The 22,196-nt window shown below is 41.3% G+C and overlaps 1 protein-coding gene across 3 annotated transcripts in view; it reads left to right on the forward strand.

The window, feature by feature from the left end:
- The window catches only part of DOP1B (DOP1 leucine zipper like protein B), an 870,802-nt gene that overhangs the window by 762,347 nt on the left and 86,259 nt on the right, over nucleotides 1–22,196 (forward strand). For all 3 annotated transcript variants that reach the window (XM_086935393.1, XM_086935394.1, XM_086935395.1), the window contains exon 34: nucleotides 12,187–12,242. In XM_086935393.1, coding sequence (XP_086791519.1) covers nucleotides 12,187–12,242 — 56 coding nt within the window. The remainder of the gene's footprint in view (nucleotides 1–12,186; nucleotides 12,243–22,196) is intronic.

The following is a 22,196-nucleotide window of genomic DNA, read 5'->3' on the forward strand; positions in this document are numbered from 1 at the left end:
TGGGCAAAGTCCTTTTAGCTTTAGCATAGCATGTCTGGATGTATCTCACGATCTACCTGGCAATGCTTATTTGGACCAGCTTTCACTTTATGGAGTTTGGAGAAAGCAACAAAAAGTTGTGCGTTCCTAAAATGGTTTAATTCTGTCAATGTAGTATAAGAGCTTGTTTCACATCCAAAGTATAGGGAGCCTGTTCCGCAAACAAGTCTGGTTGGGAGAAGAAGACAAGGGTTTAAATGGATTGATTAAGGAGAAACCAGGAGGCCATATTACGGAGAAATTTGGTATCAGTGCGAAGGACAACCTTATCCCTATGTACTTGGAAGAAGGGTTTGTCTAAGTTTAGTACCTGTAGCTCATAAGTAGCTTTATAAGTGAAGTGATTGCGACCAAAAATGCCACATTCCAGGAAAGGAACTGAAAGGGGCAGGAGTGGAGGGACTCAAACGGTTGAACCATGAGTCTTTTCAGTACAATATTGTAATAAAATAACGAGGTACACTGAAGTAGCATATAAGTCTTCTTTATTCCATCTTATTACCACCACAGGTTCCAGTCAGCTGGAGGCAGCTCTGGAATGTTCATGCATTATTGAGCGGACTATACCAACAGGGACGGGAAGGGGGGGTGGGGGGGGGGGGGGGGAATGAACCAAGCGAGATTACAACACATCTCCTTATGGGGGAAGGGAAAGGAACGGATAGGGTACATTGCATAGATAAGAGAATTCAATACATAAAGTAGGCCACCAGAAGGCGGCACGCCAAAACACAGTAACCGGTGACTAAAGGATTATTATGTGGTGTAGTAATCCTTGCTCCAGCGGGGTGCAACTGTGGGTCTAGATGACCTTCTGGGGGTCACCTGACTCATTCCTGTAGGTAACACTTGCAAGTGGGGAACCTTAAATTCCTAGTATGGAACAATTCTATCCATGCTCCAGGTTTGACCATTGGCCAACTGTACCACATTCTTACCCACATTACCCACCACCATGGGATCGGAGAACCTGGTGGCACCTCTCCGTCTCAACTAGGGGAGATCAATGCGCACCAAATCACCTTAACGCACCTGTCTGGTTTTAACATGTTTGTCAGCATTGTACCTTGCTACATACTTTTCTTGGTGGCTTTTGTAACGTTCACCAATCATCTCTCTGTCCACCAAACGATTGCTTTGTCTCTCAATAGGGGGAGAAAGTTTAGTTTTAGGATCCCTCCCCTTCAATGATGTAAAAGGAGACACCCCGTGACCAAGTTGGGAGTGGTGCAGTGCGCCCAGACTGTTTCTCGCAGAGCCTGTGCAGCGGGTGTGTTTAACATTTCTGCCCGTTGTAAGCACTCTTTTACCACCCGGTTCATCCGTTCCACTAACCCATTGGCGCGGGGACAGTATAAGGCAGATCTTTGGTGAACAATACCCATGTCTGAAAGAAATGACTTAATCTCTTCTGATGTGAATTGCACCCTATTATCCGTGACTAGAATGTCTGGGATGCCTTCCTCGAAAAAGATTTCATTAAGGAAGCTCACGAGTGCCTTAGTGTCAATCTGGTGTACACACTTAAATGCCACCCACTTCGAGTGATAGTCCACCAATACCACAATGAATCTTTCTCTCAAAGTTTTCAAATTTAGTGGACCAATTATGTCCAGTGCCAATTTGGACCAAGGCTTGTCGGGTATGGGCACCGGAGACAGGGGTGGTTTCCGGGTTTGATGGGTTTTATCCGCCTTGCAACACTCCATGCAATCTCTCACGACAAGTTCAGCCATGGCATCCATCCTGGCCACCAGTAGTCCAACCTGATCTTACTCTTGGTTAAACTGCGGCCCAAGTGTCCCTCATGTGCCAGGTCCACAATTTTCTGTCTTAGGGAGACCGGTGGGACAACCTTTTCTCCTCTGAACACCATATCATCAAAAATGTTAAGTTCCAGTCTCACCTCCCAAAACCCACTCAATTCGGGCTCTACCTTGCTCTTATCACTGGGCCACCCATTTATTATAAGGTCTTTGAGTGTCTGTAAGTGCCCGTCTTGGTTCAATCCCTGTTCCCATTCCTCCTTACCCAAAGAAGTGAGTGTCAACACCCGTTCCTCATCCTCCGTTATAGGTTCTTCCCCACCCACTTTATTAGGTGAACGGGACAGTAAATCTGCAACCACATTCTGAGATCCTGGCAAGTACTTCACGATGAAGTTGTACCCCTCCAAACCTAAAATTCACCTTGAAATTCTTGGTGTGGTTTTCTCTGAACCCTTCGTGGTGAAGGCATACATGAGGGGTTTATGGTCGGTCCGCACAGTGAAAGGAATGCCCCATAAGAAAAAGCGGAAGTGTTTAATGGCCCATGTGCAAGCAAGTGCCTCTTTTTCAACCACAGAGTAGTTAACCTCCACCCCTTTTAGAGCTCGTGACGCGAAGGCCACTACCTGTTCTTCATTCCTGTCCATCTGTACAAGGCTAGCCCCCACACCCTTGTTACTAGCATCAGTGAATAGGATCGTGGGTTTGGTCGGATCAAATCTTCCCAGAGATGGGGCTGAGGCTATGCAATCTTTCACTGTAGTGAAAGCCCCTTGACAACTTTCATTCCAAACAAACGGATTCCTTGCTTTCACCAACATTCTAAGGGGTTCCACAAAACTGGCATAATTCCTCACAAATTTGGCATAATACTCAGAAAGTCCGAGAAAAGACTTTAACTCTTCAACATTAGTAGGAGGTTTGGTGTCTCGAATGGCTTCCACAAGGTTAAGCTTGGGCTTAATGCCAGCCACAGAAATGGTGTGGCCCAAGTACTCCACTGACCCCACCCCAATGCGACATTTCTCTTTTTTTAAGGTTAGACCCGCAGCCTCTAGTCTAACCAAGGCTCCCCTCAAAATGTGGTCGTGCTCTTCAACATCCTTACCATAGATGAGGATATCATCCTGAAAGCATAACGTCTTAGGTAGACCCTCCAGCACATGTTGCATAATCCTCTGAAATGCAGCAGCAGCAGCCGAGGCTAAGCCAAACGGCATGCGGATGTACTGAAAGGCACCTAAGGGTGTAATGAAAGAGGTTAAATGCCTTGAGTTGAGGTGTAACTCTACCTGGTGGTAGGCAGAGGACAGGTCGAGGACACTAAAACAGCTGGCACCTTTGATCAAAGTGAGGACCTTGTGTATGGTATGGATGTCTGTCTACCCAGATACTGTTGTTAAGGTCTCTAAGGTCCACACATAGCCTGATGTCCTTTCCTGTAGACTTGGTTGTAAGAACAATCGGGGCAAACCACTGTGAACTCTCAATGGGCTCAATTACACCTTGAGCTAGCAATTTGTCTATTTCAGCTTGAAGCGGAGCTTGCATCAAATGGGGAATAGGTCTTACTCTATGGGCCACAGGTTTCGCTTTCCCTTTAAGTTTAATAGAATGCTGATAACCCTTGAGTAACCCCAATTTTTCTGTGAATACCTGGGGAAACTCTTCACACACCTTCATGCCCCCTACCGACTGATCAACCAGGAGTACTTGGTAAGGGCTGTTGGGGTCTAGTTTGATGCCAAGCTCCCGTTGGTGTCTCCACCCCAACAAACAAGAGCCTTTCTTAGTAATATACACCTTGCCCACCGTGCACCTTCCTTTAAACCCAATCTTCATGGTTGTCATTCCCACCAAGGGTATGGGGTCCTTATTGTACCCCCCCGGGTGCACATCTGCAGGTTGTAAAGTATACTGTTCTGAGGGGAACACTCTATGAAATGTCTCCTCTTCAATTAAGGTATACGGAGAACACGAATCAGCAAAAACACAGACCTCCCTCTGATCTAGAGTAATAGTGCAAGACGGATACTTCTCTGCTCCCTCTTCATCATCCACCTTGAACACCAACTTGACTTCTTGATCTGTCCCCTGTTCAATAGAGTGAACTGATTTAGGTTGAAAATCGTTGCACCGTCTCGCTAGGTGGCCTCTCCTCCCACACTTATGACATGTAACTGATTTTGCCGGGCAATTTGCATGATTGGCCAGATGGTTGGGGCTGCCACACCTGAAACACTTAAGTTTGGTACCAGGAGGAACCGGACCTTGGCCTTTCCCCTTAGCCTCCCTGCTAGTTTCATGTTTGCTAATAACATTGACCTCCGTGTTCTTCGGTCCCTCTCCCTTCATAGCTGCCATACAATCTGCTGTGTGCTCAATGTCTACTGCAATTTCTACCGCTTGTTTAAGATCCGGATTGGCCACCAAGAGCCTCTCTTGAATTTTATTGTTATTAGTACACCTAACTAGCTGGTCTCTAATAAGAGAGTCATATAAACTATCAAAATCACAAGTGTTAGCTAAACCTTTAAGTGCTGCAATGTAAGTTTTCACCTTTTCTCTTTTACCTTGCACCCTAGAGAAAAATTTGTGCCTCTCCAAAACCACATTAATAGTCTTGCCAAAATGTTTTTCCAGTCTGCCAACTGCTGCTAAATACACATTATCATCATCATCGCTATCCTCCTCTGCCTCCGCAGTTATATTATCATACGTTTTGCGCCCTTCTACATCTAAGTTATGGAGTAAGGTGCGCAATTTTCTTAAGGCAGAGAATTTCTCTCCCCCAATGGCTATCAAATAGGATTCTAACAGTCCTAACCACTGTTTCCAAGGTAACTGTGGTTCACCCACCTCGTTCAGGAATGGTGGTGGTTTAGACATGCTCGTGCTTGCCATCGTGAGGAACAGATAAAACACAATCTTATGCTTAACGTGTAACTGTCCTCCCCCACAACACCACCACAGGTGAAATGACCCCTTGAACCATACAGCTCTTAACGATTTCAAAGTACAATTATAGTAATAATGTATGGGTAGACAGTACGTTATTATGAAAGGTTCCTGTCAAAACACTGTGAAAAAACACATTTTCCACAAATTCTACCCAGCTGTGCCCATCAGCGAAAAATAGACAGGCAACTCTTCGAACATGCAGGGCAAAAATATAGTCCAGTTGAGCCTGAAAGCGAAGGTGCGATGGGGAATAATAGAAAGTACCTTTGGAAAAGCCGCCACCACCGTCGTCTGTTGCCTCCTTGAAGAACCGGTGGCTCTGTGCAGTGCCTTGACCCCAAAAACCGTGTGAATGCGGACAGCTGTGCCTGTCAGCGAAGACTGAAGGCCACACCGAAAAGCACCAACAAGGGGTTAATAAGTATTTTTTTAAGGCTCCCGTTAACACTCAGGAGAGGGCACCACTAAAGCTCACCGTTGCTTGTGGATACCTTTGTGAGGGAAAAACAGAACGCAGGAGACGTTTTCCTTGCCACCGCTCCCCGGCTTTGGCGCTGTGAGGAGAATTTACTGCGCAGGTGCGGTGTGCCTTACACAGCTCCCCTGCTCCGGCGCTTGTGAGGAAACTGACACGCAGGTGCGGTGCAGTCAACGCTATTCCCCACTACAACACATTGAGGAACTGCGCAGACGCGGTGCTCTCTCCACAGCTCCCAAGCTCAGGCACACATCTGACGGAAACCGCGTTGAGGAGGACCACACAGCAACACCACAGAAAACGGTCGTGCCTCACAGCTCCTCAACTCCTAGGCAGCCACCACCAACTGCCCATGCCGTAACGCTGGTTGACTTAACGCTGTACCCGTTCTCAGACGTACACGTTCACCTTAGGGAGATGACAATAAGGTGAGCAGGCACACTCGAGGCTGTAATTTCCTTTGCCCCTGGGTACCCACCCGAACACCTTCCCCCATTGACCACGGACAACTTGCTGGAAGACACAGCCGATGCTCGCACAGGAGGGATTCCCACAGCTCACCTCAGCATGAAGATGACAGCACGCAGCGAGGTTCTCAGAATTGACACCTTACCCTCAGCTCTCTACTTCAAAGGCGGGGAAGGTAAGTGAGAAGGCGTCTTCGTCTCTTACAGGAAAAAATATTTCCCTTATGCCATTTTAATAACTTGCTGTGCTGGAGTATCACTTGGGGGTGATGGTGAACTGCCCCCACGCAGTCTTCTGTCGCCAGTGTAATAAAATAACGAGGTACACTGAAGTAGCGTATAAGTCTTCTTTATTCCATCTTATCATCACCACAGGTTCCAGTCAGCTGGAGGCAGCTCGGAATGTTCATGCATTATTGAGCGGACTATACCAACAGGGACGGGAAGGAGGGGGGGTGGGAATGAACCAAGTGAGATTACAACAAATATATCCAATATGACCTACTCATATTATCAGACTGATTTGCATATAGCCATGTCTGAACTGGGGTGGCAGAGTGGGCTAAAGAACGGTGATGGATTAAACCCAGATCTTTTGACTGGGTGTGAGTGTTTTATTGATTCAGATACTCCGTCCATCACCACCCCCTTTTGTACCGCATTTGGCCGCCATAAGTGTGGCAGGGTATGCTCAGACGAGAGTCCCTTGCTCACTTTGCCACTGGATTCAAGCAAGCCGGGCTGAAGACGGCTGGAATGCCAGAAACCAGTCCTCGGAAGCTTGTTTCTGGTCCAGGGAAGGCATGGCTTGGCAGTTCGGGCTGGACTGTTCCCATGAGGCACAGGTTCAGACTGATTTGCATTTGGCCATGTCTGAACTGGGGTGGCAGAGTGGGCTAAAGAACGGTGATGAATTAAACCCCGATCTTTTGACTGGGTGTGAGTGTTTGATTGATTCGGATGCTCCGTCCATCACCACCCCCTACTCATATTATGGCACGTAACACAGGATCAGTTTCTTGAATACTTCAATATCCTATACAATAATGATTGTGTATTGCAATTCACTTACTCATTGAGCAAGGAGTATATAAACTTCTTGGACCGAACACTATTTATTGAGAACAATATAATTGAGACCACCGACTTTAGGAAACCTACAACAAAGTACAGTATCTTGCATGGCACTATAGCTTCTTTCCAAGAGCACTCATCAAAATCATCCCTGATGGGGAGCTGCTAAGACTTCAGTGAAAAATGTGATGAAGTCTCATCGAGATTTTCAAAAAGAGGATACAAATGGGGGGGGGGGCAGTAAAAAAAAGGCTTATAACAAGTCCAACCGACCACAAACAAGCAAACCTAAATCACAAAAAATAAGAAACAACAAAAGAAGATATTGATCCTGACGTTTAGCAGTGAAACCCAAGACATATTGAGGAGTTTTCAAAAACTTTTGCATCTAATATGTAAGGATCAAGACATTGGTAAAAAGCTGCGACCGACACCTGAAATAAAGAATGGAAAAGCCCAACCACTTAAAGATCAGCTTGTCAGAAGTAATTTTAAGAATAAACCTGACACAGATTAGATCAGCAAAACCCAATTAGAATTTGTAACATTTTCAAACTGCGAGGCATGCAAAACAAAAAAAAATGCAGAACATGTTATGGACAAAAATGACAAACCCATAACGATCAAGCATGAAATTACATGCAATTCACAATTCGTAGCATACATTATTGAATGTGAGTGTGGGCTTCAATACGTTGGGAGCATACCATGCACCCATCCTGGAACACATAAGAGAGGTGAGAACAAAAGATGAGAACTATTCTGTGGCCTGACATCACTTTAAATATCATGACAGCAATTGAAAATCATTATTCTATTAAAGTGTTAACAGAATAATGAAAAATGAGCACGGAGGAGACAGAACCAAACAACTTTGACAATTAATCTAAATACATATTCCGACTCCACACCAAACAACTGTTCTGTCTTGACGATGAAGAAATGCATCTACATCTTTAACATAATATAGTAACTTCACCTATCTGAGCACGAAAAAGAGCTGAAAAGTAGGGTGGTAACTGAAGAAGTAAGCATGGTCATTAATAATGAACAATATTGCCAGGGCAGTTTCAAATATATAGTAACATAGCATGGGTGTTGAAGGATTGAAGTGGATAAGATGCTGGCATTCCTCCAACACAAGAGACCATATTGATAACAAACTAAAATAAGCCACTGAAGTCGTTGATTTAGATAATGTAAAAGTCGTGTAGCTTCATACAGTATGGTTGACATAGGAAGTGAGTAGATAGAAAGCTGACATCCCTCTGTTTCAAGAGACTAAATTGATGAACCTGGGGACAAGCTACAGTTAGGTCACTGAGGCCATCAATGGAGAGAACCTAAAATCATTGGTACTTCATGCGTAAACATGTAGATTATGCAAGTTATGAGAAACGGCACAAGAGAATTTCCACATGCCAAAAGGAATTTGAGAACTCAATGGAGAAATATTAATGTCTTTTTGTCGAACATTTGAATATCCGAGGACACTTAGCAATGAATGATGATAAAATTGGGCATTTTTCTTTACACCATCATTTGTGGTTTTAAAATATTGATTGTTTGTTAAAAGATTTATGTTTATTTTGTGCACTGAGTAAGAAATCACTTGTCTCATAGTCATAGAAAGCAGGGGAGTTGATCATTTAGAAATTAACAGTAGACTCCCCATCAATAAAAAGACCACGAAGGTCTAAACACGGCGATGCTGTCGCTTGTGAGTGACAAAAAATATTATTGATACAAGTCCCTACAGTGCGGCAGTTTGTTTCAGAAAAAAAAAAAAAAAAAATATATATATATATATATAACATATAATTCTAAATTCTCTTCCCACCACTTCTTTTCCTTTTTAAATTATTTTTTTTACTAATTATAAGTTGTTTTCTTTTTTGAGGGAACTCCCTCAACCCCTCATTCACCAATTACCTGTACCACCCCTAAACCCTAAAATACCCTTAACATCATATACCCCTACCCACTCATAAACCCTAAAAATACCCTTACCACACTGTACACCTACCCACCCCTAAACCCTATAAATACCATTACCACCCTATACCCCTATCTACTACTAATCTCTAAAAATGCTCTTACCATCATATAATCCACCCTCCCCAAAACCATAAAAAAAACCTTACCATCCTATGCCCCTACCCACCCGCTATATAAACTAAAAATAACCTTACCACCCTATGCCTGTACACATCTCCAAAGCATAAAAATACCCTTAACAACTCAAACTCCTACCCACCCCTAATCCCTAAAAATACCTTTACCACCTTATACCACTACCAACCCCAAACCCGCAATTTTACGCATGGTAAATACTGCGTGGTTGTGGATGTTTTCCGACTGGATGGTGTTCTTGGACCTGTAGGACGCATATTTTGATTTAATTGTCCTGCGGTCCCACACGTGTTACCTGAACTCCCCTTTGGACGCGCCAGTGTCTCTCTGGTGTTTTGTGAAGGTGGTGGTTGTGGCACACCTTCAGAGGTTGGGTGTGCCAGTCTTCCATGCCTCAACAACTTCCTGTTAAAGGCGGGTTCACCATAAACAGTTGTATGCCATGTCTAGAACACAGCGACCCTCTTAACATTGTTGGAGTTCACAGCCAATGAGCCAAAGTGGCACCTGATTCCATCGCAGAGGCTTTCTTTCATTGGAGCTGTCATTGATAGAGTTCTGTTCAGGGCAGTCCCTCTGTTGCAACGACTCCAGGACATTCGAACTATGACCCTGATGTTTCAGAAACCAGGGTAGGCTCCTAGGTCATTTGCCAAGAGGCTTTGCGCTTTTAGAGTTGGCGGGAGCGTCAGGGCATGTTCCTGATCATGACCCAACCTCGTGGTGTCCGTAAATGCCTGGGCAGACATGCTCAGCTGGCAGCATCTGGCAGATCACAAATGGCACAGAAGCCTTGAAGTGTTATGATATGTTATGTTAGCACTTGATAGTTGTGCACGATTACCCATAGGGTGTCCTGAGGTTGAATAGAGTAAATTGCGCAACAAAAGGAAAATATTCTAATTCAGATATACCAGGGTACAATAAACGACCCAGGTTTAAAAAAAGCCTTTAAGGCCTTGCTAAATTGTGTTATTAAGGAACTCTTCCACAAGGTACCAGGCAGCTAATTTCAGAGTTTAACTGCCCTAACAGAAAAATCTTTGCTCCCCGAGCAACACCGTCTGATTGTAGGAGGAATCAGCAGTTGCACCTCAGAGGAGCGTACAGGAATGTATTTATGGAATTTGTTTTAAAGGTATGCTGGGCAAATACTCTGAACAGCTTTAAATTGCATTTTAGAGAGATTTAAAAGTGACTCTTTTTTCCACCAGAAGGTGGTGGAGCGCTAAGGCTGCTACCACTACATTGGTATGCAAAGTGCCCGTCTTTAACATCTGCTAGGCTGAGATGTGGGCATCGGTGCATACATTCACGAAGCACTACTGCCATCATAACGCAGTCCAACTGTAAGGACATCATGCCCATTCTATCTTGCAGGACATTTTGGTCTGAGCCCACTCTACAAAACCTCCACCCTTGGAAGGTTCTACTTGGGTGTCTGTCCTAAAGGTGAGGAATCTATGGTTAGAAGTATCCATTAGAAAAACAAATTACTTACCTTCGTGACACTCTTTCTGGGGGATACTTTATGTAAACGCAGATTCCTTGCTGCCCTTCTTTCTCTTAGTTTTGTGGAGCTGCCTTCTCTAACATCTGAAAAGGTCTCAAACAAGAACAATGCTGAAAATGTACCCGATCCAGTCCTGCTCCTGGGAAACATTCTAAAGGTGAAGTATCTGCAGTGAGATAGAGTATGCACCAAAAAGAGTGTTATCAAAGGTAAGTAACTTGTTAATTACAACTTGGGGCCTGATTCTAATGAGGTTAGGAAGGCCTCCTAATGGCATTTGCTCTGTCCAAATCGGGAGTCCAACCAAAGCATATCTGGAAGCATCCTGATGCATCTTACTCTCTTGATCCGATTTGGTTTGAAACCATTCCCAAACCCATTCTGTTGAGTAGCTTGCCAAACCGCCTCAGAATCAGACCCTTATTGTTACAAGCTGTGGGCCTTTCTAAGTTTGGGATACTGCCGTGATCTTGCCAGTTTCAGAGTCATAACCTTTTTAAGAAAGACCTGCTAGTGTAGAGCTATTGTTACCAAGTTGGTATTGTCATCCTCAGAAAGGAGTTATAGTGACCACAGAAACTGGCAGAATTCTTGTCTGCTCTAAAATTCTTGAGATAGTACTAATCTCAATGACAGAGAAAGAAGTCTGCTATTGGCATCAACTGAAGCTATGGCTAAATTGTGTCAGTTTTTCCTCGCCTACTGCAAAGAAGTTACATTATACTATTCTGACACAGTGCTAATGAAGACCTAAGATGTGTGTCAAATAAACTTGTGAAGTATGTTTTCCTTTCCAAACTAGTGCCACGGCGTAAAAGCATGAAAATACGCAGTGGTGAATGTTAAGCAGTGAACTATCTACCTTTTCCCTTTAATTCATTGGTTGGCTATCCTGGACAAAAAGATGCTCCATGTAACACTAGCTGCTCCCTATAAAGGCTTCCACATAGGAGTTCTAGAACATGCTTGTCGCCTCAACCCAAGCAGCGACAGAGTATATATTCTCTCTTCCTAAAGAGAGGAAATGTTAAATTTTGGAGAGCATTACCAGCTCTACTTACAGTGTTTCTATTGTGAGCCTGTACTCATAGTTTGTGAGCCTGGATGAAGTCAAATGTTGATTTACTATGTGACGAAACACGTGTTGGCTACAAGATTTGTGGAAGATGTCTGAATGCTTGTATAGATAGAAAAATAAGGTGAAAACAGAAACACCAACTATTGGTGGGCTTTCCCGAACATTAATTGATGCTCAGGAGATCTTTTGAATACATACTAATACCTTCTGAATAAACATTTTTACAACCAATGAAGTTCCTGTATTTATGGAATGGTCAAGCTTGTACTGTTCAAGATTTCTGCCCTATCATGAACATTACAATCAAATAATGAGTTACGTTGTTTTGGTTCACCAACCTTTACAATTAATGATACTATTGATCGTCTACTCTGAAAACAAAAAAAAAATACAGTTCAATAAGCTGAAGTGTTCCCATTGGGTGCAGATGGCTCGGTCAAATCTGGAATGGCCTGGGGAGCAAAACAACGATGGATTTAGGCCCTGATCTCTGTACTGGGGTGAATGTATGACAATGTTCTTCATTCTGTCCATCTATTGTTATTTTTGCATACCTCAGACGAGGGCTCCTTTCTTGGGCTTTTTCTGGGATGCCAGCACCATTAGATAGTGTTTGTGGTGTAGTAAAACGTGGCTCATATTTTTAACAGAGCGATACCTTTTTCTTTTTAAAGATCCAGGCATTTGTACAGTTGGAAGAAGAACTCTCTGTAGAAGATGATTCCTCAAGGTAAGACATGATGCTTACTTATTGGCCTAACAAGTGTGAAGCTAGAGGCCACAAATTTGCACACATGGCTATGATGTGCAGAAAATAAATATAGTGCTTCAGCCCAAAGAAAGACTGTTAATCTACGTTTTGAAGTGGCAGAGCTATGTACATTTCAGGTTATATTTTTTTGCGCAGGATGGGCACACATATTTTTACATTTCTGCAAACTGCTAATCGTGGACCTTTAAAAAAAGAGGGTGGAAAGAGAGTTTTAAATTCTTGAAAACCCAGATGACCCTGCCCAATAGCTGAAGGGTATGGTCTGTGGGTGTTAAGGACATAGGGCATGTGCACAGTGCGTGATTGAAGCAATATCTTGTGAGTACTTCAGCTGATGGACTTTCCCAGCCAAATTCTCCTGCAGGATGTATAATTTACCATAGCTTGCGGGAAGGGCATGTTCTAAAGTCATGTGGGGCATGGTCTAAAGCATTGTCGCAGGTTTCAGGAGTCATAGCCACTGGTACTGAAGTCATTGTCTTAAGGATATCATTGCAAAACTCAAAAATATCCTTGAAAAAAGGGCTAAGAACAGAAATGGTATAAAATACCCTAATACTTCTTTGCAGTTTTTTGCTGCCTAAACAAATAAATTAATGCATCAGGACTTCAGTCATCATAACTCACTTTATTGGCGACCTTTCATTTGATATCACTAATTAAATAATACATGATGCAAGATACTGTGTGTGCCTTATGAATCCTATTATGTGCACACACATGCAGGTGTGCCTTATACCCCTGTATGCTGTAAGCCATGCTGTGTTTAATCATCGTACCGTACATAGCCAGAGTCCTTGTCCTTTTTTGCCTTGTGGGCCAATGTTTAGCAAGTATAGGGCATGGCATTGGGCCATGTCCTTCACACACTACATGCTGATGTGTTTGGTCCCTGTTACCACAACCTAACATGCATGCCTGTAGGCCATGACCAGTACACCTGCGTCTTTTGTTTAGGGATAATGATTATCTACAGTTGTATACCATACAGTGATACTCTTTTCCCCAGTGCCTGCTGTATAAGATCTTGATTGAAAGTCACGTTCAGAATGCTTTACACTGTTTACATACTGCTTACAATGTTCTCTTCCTAAACAATATGAACTCAGATAATCACCTGTGGACCCTATCACCTGCATTACACGTTGTTGATATCATTGATATGATTTGTGATACCATTAGGAGGACATGGGGGACTATGGTTGTGCAGCTCATAGTAACTAATTGTTAGGTTTTGAATTACAATCTTAGAGTCACATCAACTGACATTTGCTTCAAGGGACTTTATAATTTCTTGTGTGATCTTATTGAAAAACAATACTATCCCACAGGCAAACGTTGCCCATTAAGATATAAAAAAGGGGTCCTAGCTACAGTGGTTTCTCACTACAACAATTGAAAAGATATATTCTGAGAAGAGGTGAAATACATCACTTAGGCTGCGTTTTAACTCATCGTGAATAATACTTTATTGGTGAGGTTCTGTGGTGTGTTCGTAATGAATTATTCATGGTAAATTAAGGCACTTTCTGTTTCTTCAAAGCATGTCCGTGCCTGTCTGGTGGATGCAGTGCGGGTCTGTGCATGCAGAGTGAGTGTGTGTAGTGCATGTCTGTGCATGTCAGTACTTTTATACCTTAACTTTCTGCTTTTGTTTGCACTAATCGAAGCCTTATCTACAACTGAAACTCATTTTATACATTTAATGTATATATTGAATATCTGTGAATGAGTTGTGCAGCTCACAGTGCACAGCTCACCAGCCTGAATATATACTCTTTCCATATTTGTTCAGGGGTGTATATGTAAAAATATAATGAATTTTTCCTGAAGTTGAATAGCTTGTTTTATGGCATGTTCACGTTGTACATTTCTTGATTCAAATGTACACTTGCAAGCACAAACATACATTTGTTTTTCTGAATGTACATACTGTAGGATGATAAACATTTCCTCCGTTGTATGTTCATTTTTAGTGTGAGTTTGATTTCATTTGTCCAAATGTACATTTATGAGAACAAATGTGTATTAGCTTGAGCTCAGTGCCAGATGCTGTAGACAGTTACTGAGGTACAAGCTTCATTACATATTGTATTTATAAAGACCTTTTTGTAGTACAACTAATTAACAAACATTTAGCGCAGTTGAAAATTATCTGTGGATTGCATTATAATTTATATTATTTAACTATTTTATAGAACCTGCTTGCACCCTGAGTGGTATTGGGCACTTCATGGAACCAGAGCAACAATAAAATGTTTTGCAGGATAAGAAAGAAGAGCAAGGTCAGAACGAAACGAGTAGCGAGCACAAGTTCTAAGTGACAGTAGAGTAGGAGGGAAGAATTCAGTCAGACAGAAGGCAGCAGACAAGTGAGTTATGTTAAGCCTGAAAAGATAAACATGTAGGGAAAGTCAACTTGCTGTAGCTGGAGGTTGCAGCACTTGTGAAGTGTTGGGTTTGGGTTAGAGAGTTTTTAAAGTTTAATGTCCCGAGGTCGAGGAAGTCTCTGATTCTAAATCCTCTCAAGCCCCCTGCACAAGTTAATATATGAATCAGTTATGGAGGTTTATTGAGGCCATAGCATTGTGAGTCAAAGAGCAGATTTTTATACTTATTCTGGCTTAAACTACAAGTCATTACATCTGACTCAATCATGGTCATGTTTCATTTTGAGACGATAAGCCTCAGAGTTCCTTATAGATTTGAGGGGAGCACACACTGATGGTGGTGTACTTATAAATACCACTTTGACTAGTCTTGCAATGACAAGTAATAGCATCGCTGTGATAGGAGATGCTTTAGCTTCATGACCTTTTTGAGGTTTAACTGTTGCAACCAGGATTTGTGATTACTCCTAGAAAATAATAATGGTTGAGTCTCGGATTGAGTATGAATTCCATTGATTTGAATGGAGGTGAGAGGGAGTTTTTAGAATCCATACTCCTGTAGCTTGTTCAGCAGTAGCATGCTAAATTTTCTCCTCATTTGAATAGTTAATAAAACAATAACTGTTATTTTCAATCTTGACATAAAATAGGTTGAAGGGACAGGAATGGAAGCAAAGGTGTCCTAAACCTCTAAAGTTTTTTGTTATAGTGGAGTTTATAATGGATACTTCTTACCTCAGATTCCTCACCTGTAGATTATCCATTTGGAGTCAGACTGGATCCAGAAGATTTAAACGGCATTACTCCTGTACACTGGTAGGTGGTGCCATGTGGCTCTGCGCTGATTTTGTTCCGCTCCATAAGTGACTAGCAGCCTATAAGTACCACCCTTACATTTCAACATCAGTTCCTTTCCTCCTGTGCCTCCGTTTGCAGATACAGCTTGTTCCCAACTTTTTTTCGCATCAGTTGACTACTTTGTCATTTTTAAAAAGTTGGTGTTTTTCTACTGTGCAAGGGAACTATGCTCCCTTATAAAACTTCAGTTTTTAAACCATGCAAGTACTGTTGCATATGTCTGTGACAGATCCCCATGAGGTTTGCCTCTTGTATCTGGGTTCGGGGAATGACTCCAAGTCCTCTAAGTTCTTATGAACTAAAAGGTGATCTGTGAAAATAAATTAAATCTGCGAATGGATAAATACCATAACGTTTTGGAGGTCTCATTCTAGTTCGAAGTCTCGGGCATGGCCCCAATCCTGCAACAGGTCCACATCGTTGTCCAGCTCTTTCGGTAAGCAGAAGTTAAAGGGGAAACACAAGAAAGCCAAGCAGGATTTGTCCCAGTCTTGCCACTACATGAGAGTAACAAGTCGTGAGGACTTCGTGGATTTGCTCTATGTGAAGTGGATTTCACAACTGATCCCCTTGCACCCAGAGTTTCAATGGTCGTCTGTGAGGTTGCAGAAGATTAAAGCTTTTCGAGAGTCCATGCTGCAAATGTTTGAAATTTTTCTGGCTCACTCAGGTGCCAGAAAAATGTCACATTGCCTAGTACCACAGGCCAACGCCAGGCAATATTGATTTCTTGACACAGCACTCTGTGCCAGAAAGTCTGTTGGTCCAGGCTTCTGCCAGCAGGGTGAACCCCCAATTCAATCAACATTACTCCCCCAGACAGAGAGTCAAAAAGAATCTCGGCATCTGGGAAATGTTTGTTTTCCTCAGCTAGCCATTTCCCTCTTGTCAGTTAATGCCAGTAGATTGCTGGGTAGATATTCCCAGGTCTTATGGGACATGGTTGACGAGATCTTGCCTTGTCTCTTAGGAATTTAGGGCCAACCTAGTGCAAACCATCCAGGATGGTCTGTATTTGGCTAAATATTTAATCCGTACAGGACTTGACACTACTGACTGTGTGGGCAGAGGGTGCAGAGAAAAAATATTGATTTACACAAATATCAAGTTAAAAATATTGTGGGTCTGAAATATCAACAGACTAATTCTCGTAGTTAAGAATATCTAATTTAGTAACTAATATCGATGTTCAAAATATCGAAGTGTAAAATATTGTTTGCAACAATACAGTTGTTAAAAATATCTTTTTTTTTTTACTAATGTTATCGTTATTTTCTTTATATTTCTTTTTATTAACAATCCAAAAAGTCGGCAATACGAGGCATTACAAATGAGTACATGCACACTTCGAGTCTTAAAGCTTACATGGGTACAGACATACAAATCGCAATGAGTGACAACGGGGATTATAGCGTAAGTTGGTCGTCTGAAACAGGGTCTGGGGGGGGGGTACAGATACATCTGGAGGACCAAATTTGTGGGAGATCTATGGGAGGCATACACTGTTTTTTCCCTGAACATTCACCAGTCCATGTCGTTTTCCCAGGAGTTCACCCCGGGTTGCTCCCTCGCCCCCATGACTGAGCTATGTTCCACAATGTTATGTATTTTAATGTATATTTTATATGGATGTGATGTATTTCTTTCGTATTTTTAATATATGTGTTACATTTTTGTTAAATGTTAAAGATTCTTATCAAGCGCACGTTCACCAACGGTTTCTTGGCGCTGGGGTGGGAAGTGATGCAGCATCAGAGAGAAAACCTAGTCATGGCTGTTCTATATGCCTGAGAGAACAGCCATGTCTTCAGCCTTTTCCTGAAAGGTGCATAGGAGGGGACCGACCTCAGCTCTGCAGGGAGCGAGTTCCAGAACTGAGGGGCCAAGACAGAAAAACGGGAGCCACTATGTTTTTTTGCGTTTAAAAGTAGGAGTTACTAATAGGTTGGGTGGGAGGATCGTAGGTTACGAGTAGGGACATAGCGAAGAATCTTGGACGAGATAAAATCTGGGCTGTTGCCATGAAGAACCTTAAAAATCGCGCAACCCATCTTAAACAAGCCACGCTTCGTTATTCACTTTTTTTAATTTGATTTTTGTGTTTTTGAGTCCGTAGCGGTTTGTGGGTTTATAGGGGAATAGGGTGGAAAGTAATTTAATTATATCAAATTAATTGATTATTTCTAGTGGTTATTAATATTTTTTAATTGAATTTTGCGTTTTTAGTTCCGTAGGAGGTTGTGGGTTTATAAGGGAATAGGGTGGGAAGTAATTTAATTATATAACATTGATTTAATATTTTGTATTTATTATTCGTTTAATTGAGATGTTATAGTGTTGAATGAGTAAAGTAATGTATTATTAATTAATTCATAATTGATTGCTCATTAATTTTAATTAGTAAATTAGTAATTAATAATGGTAATTGTGTAATTCATTTTAGGTGTGTGTTGGGTCCTTTATAGGTGTGAAGGGTGGGAAGTAATTTATTTTTAAATGATGAATTCATAATTAGTTAATTAGTTATTTCATTTCATTTTAATTAATTAATTAGTAAATAGTTAAGGTAATCGTGTAATTAATTTTAGGTGTGTGTTGTGGTGTAGGTAGGAGTAAACTGTGGTAAGTATTGTGTTAATTTATTGTTATATAGTAAATGTAAATTATTTGATACTTATTTATTTTGTGTAATTGATGTAAAAGGTGGGTATTAAAGAAATTTTCAAATATTTAATCATTAGTTGTTAATAGTAATAGTTTGTCTTTTAAAAATAATATTTAATTGTTTGTATTATTTTATAGTTTCATTTAGGTGTGTGTTGTAGGTATTATAGTGTTAAAGCACGTGTACTTAATGAATGCTCTTTTTTTGTATTAATAGTTTTTTTTAATTGATTATTAATTATGGAAATACATTTAAGATGTTGAAGTGTTTTGTTATTGGTGTGTTGTTATAGGGTAGGCAATAAAAATAATACATTTATGTTTTAATAAATGTTTTTGTTTGTTAATATTTGCTACTTTTAAATAATTATTGTTTATGAATGTATTCATTTATTTTATATATTTATAGGTTTTTAGTATATGTAATTCATCTTATATGTGTACTTTTTATTTGTTTAATACATTTAATTTGATATTTTTTAATATTTATTTTTATGATTTTTAAAATGTAATATTCTTTTTTTTTTTTTAATTGTTTAAGTGTTATTAGTAATTTTTGTTTCCCTGCTATCTAATACTTTCCCTAATGTTGCAATCGCTGGAGTGGGAATAGTAATTTTGACCTCTCTGCTATTCAGCACTTTCCCTACTGTTGCATTCAATTGAGTAGGAATAGTAATATTTACCTCTCCGCTATCCAACACTTTCCCTACTGTTGCACTCACTGGAGGAGGAATAGTAATTTTTACCCCTCTGCTATCCAATATTTTCCCTACTGTTGCACGCACTGGAGTTGGAATAGTAAATTTAATTACTCCGCTATCCAACACTTACCCTACTTTTGCACTCACTGCAGTGGGAATAGTAATTTTTACCTCTCCACTATCTAAAACTTTCCCTACTGTTGCACTCTTTGTAGTGGGAATAGTAATTGTTACCTCTCCGCTATCCAACACTTTCCTTACTGTTTCACTCTTTGGAGTGGGAATAGTAATTTTTGCCCCTCCGCTATCTAACACTTTCCCTACTGTTGCACTCTTTGGAGTGGGAATAGTAATTTTTACCCATCCGCTATCCAACACTTTCCCTACAATTGCACTGTTTGGAGTGGGAATAGTATTTTTTCCCCCTCACCTAATACTTTTCCCACTGTTGATATCACTGGAGTGGGAATAGTCATTTTTACCCCGCCTCTATCCAACACTTTCCCTACTGTTGCAATCACTGGAGTTGGAATAGTAAATTTAATAATTCCGCTATCCAACACTTTCCCTACTGTTGCACTTATTGTATTGAGAAATGTAAGTTTAATATTTTTTTATAGTTTAATGTTTTAATTTATTATGGAATGTTTTTTTTTATTTTAAATTATTTATATAATATGCATATAATCTTATGGTTTAAAAATTAAATAAAGATGACAGTTAATAGATTATGTTTAAGTAAATATATGTATAGGTATAAATTGTTATATTTGTGTGTTTATATTTTTTTTATTAAGTTTATTTGTTATATTTAGTTAAAATGTATATTTGATTTATTTCGTTAAAAATAAGATAAATATATAATATATGTACTCTATATATTTTATTTTATATCTTTTTTTTACATCTTTATTTTTTACCTCAATATTTTTCATTCAATAATTTAGTACTTGCCTGTTGAGGTTTTGGAGTAGATATTTTTGCAGTAGATATTTTTTTCCCGATATTTAGAACATCGATGTTTGTTACATCGGTATTCTATCATTGAACCTGGGCAGAGCATTCAAGACTAATGCAATGTTTCTGCGCTTCACTTGTATGACATCCACAGACTTCTCTGGGGACGAGCAGGCGTTTCTGATGGATATGCTTTTTGACAGATCTCACCAGTTGTGAGAGGTAAACAATGTTTACCACAAAACTTTTTCCCCGCAGGGAATTATAACGCGGTCGTATAATTCCGTATACCATTACTCCGCAAGTCGGAACAACGGCTTGCGAAGGGGGGAGAAGGTGTTGGATTTTAAATCCAACACCTTCCCTAATGTCCGCACAGACTGGAGTTGGAATAGTAAATTAGACTATTCCCAACATCCAGGGCCCCCCCTCCGCAAGTCGTTCTTACGACTTGCGGGGTAATGGTATGCAGAATTACAATGCGGTCGTTCTAACGACCGCGTTGTAATTCCCTGCAGGGGAAAAAGCCTGCGGGATAACCAGGCATATTCGGTTGTGAGAAAGTAGAATCAGTTTGAGCCACTTCAAAGAAAGCCATGGTGAGCTCCTTAGGCCTTTCCAATCAGGCAATCCAGCACCCTTAGCAATTATACATTTTATGAATCTAGTCCAGAAGGTTTGGCGTAATGGAAACGCCAAGGGCCACCACCTTGGCAACAGGTACCCCAGCCATTCCGGAGAGAGGAACACGCAGACAATGCCCAGGCAACCCGGTGCAATCAGCTTCTCAGTCTCCCGCCCCTGCAACATCAGTCTCCAAGCTGCTTAAATTGGGAGTGCTGGATCAGATATTTCCTCCAAGGGTGGCAAAATATAACCTCAATAAGTAGGTCCTTCAGATAGTTCAACAAGGCTATGCCCTGCAATTACTTTTTGACCCACTGCAGCTTCTATCCTAACCAGAGCATCTTTTGGAGGAACACCATCTTGCCCCATGAAGTGCGGGTTCTTTTGGCCAAAGTCCCTATAGAGAGGGTTCCGGTACCAGAAATAGATATTGGCTCTTACTCCCACTGTTTCCTCATGCCGAAGGACAAAGAGGTCTTTGTTCGATTTTAGATCTATGTCCGCCAAATGCATTCTTGAGCATGACAAATTCAAGATGGTTGTGTTGGCTTAGGTTCTGTTAGCTTGGTATCCAGGTCATCGGATGATAGCCTTAGGCACCTACATTAATGTGCCCATCCTGCAATTTCACAGATGCTACTTGCAGTTCCAAGTGGCCCATGAGCATTTTCAGTGTGCAGTGCTTCCCTTTTACCTCCCAGTGTCCCTTGGGTGTTCATGTAAGTGATGGTGATAGTTGTAGCACACGCTCAGAGGTTGGGAATTCCAGTTTTCCGCAACCTCGATGGTTAGCTAGCTAGGACTGCAGGCTGGCCGCAGTGGCTCTTAGACCAGCTCCAGATGATACCGGAGCTCCTGACATTGTTGGGGTTCACTGTCAATGTGCTGAAGTCACGCCTGGGTCCTTCACAGAGGCGCCCTTTCATAGGATACGGTAAGTTTCTCTTTGTTGACTATAAATAATGGCGAGGATAAATCCAGAAGGATTAAGAGGCATGTTTTGCCTATGTCAAGGGCCTGAAGAGCATCATCTACAATATGGAGAATGGTGGTTTCCGTGCTGTGCTCAGGCCTGAAACCAGATTGGAATTTATCTAACAGGTTGAAATTAGAGCTGTGTTGGCTCAGTTAAAGTTGTACACAGTTCTCCAGCACTTTCGCAATAAGTGAAATATTGGATATTTGTCTGAAACTGTCTGAAATAGCAGGATTCAAAGTGGGTTTTTTTTTAAGATAGGGATGACTTGGCCGGTTTTTAGAGAGTCAGGTATGAACCCTTGTTGTAGCGAAGCGTTGATAATTGTACTCCAAATGAGAATGATAAATGGGGAGGTCACTGCCAAGCAGTTGGAGGGTAGAGCGTCATTAAAGTGGTTATTCGGTTTTAAGGAGGATAGGATTTTCGAGATGGAATGGTCGTCATATAACTTGAAGTTGGACCAGTGTGCTTGGTTTTTGGGTGTTGCCTGCGGGGATGAGAAGAGAGATGCGTCCAGGCAGAAAGAGAAGGGATGATTGTGGAGGAATTAAGTTTGTTTCCGTGGGAGTTAATTTTTGCTGTAAAGAAGGAGAAGAAATCCTCATAGGTTATTAAGGATTTTGTAGTTTCTTTGGAGGTTTTAGCCAATTTGTTTGATTGGTGTTTGACCATTTTAAAGAGCTGACAAGGGCATCAAGCAAAAATCCGCTCGCAAAGGGGCAGATTCTCAGAA

Source organism: Lissotriton vulgaris, chromosome 8, assembly GCF_964263255.1.
Source record: "Lissotriton vulgaris chromosome 8, aLisVul1.2, whole genome shotgun sequence".
NCBI classification, from domain to species: Eukaryota; Metazoa; Chordata; class Amphibia; order Caudata; family Salamandridae; genus Lissotriton; species Lissotriton vulgaris.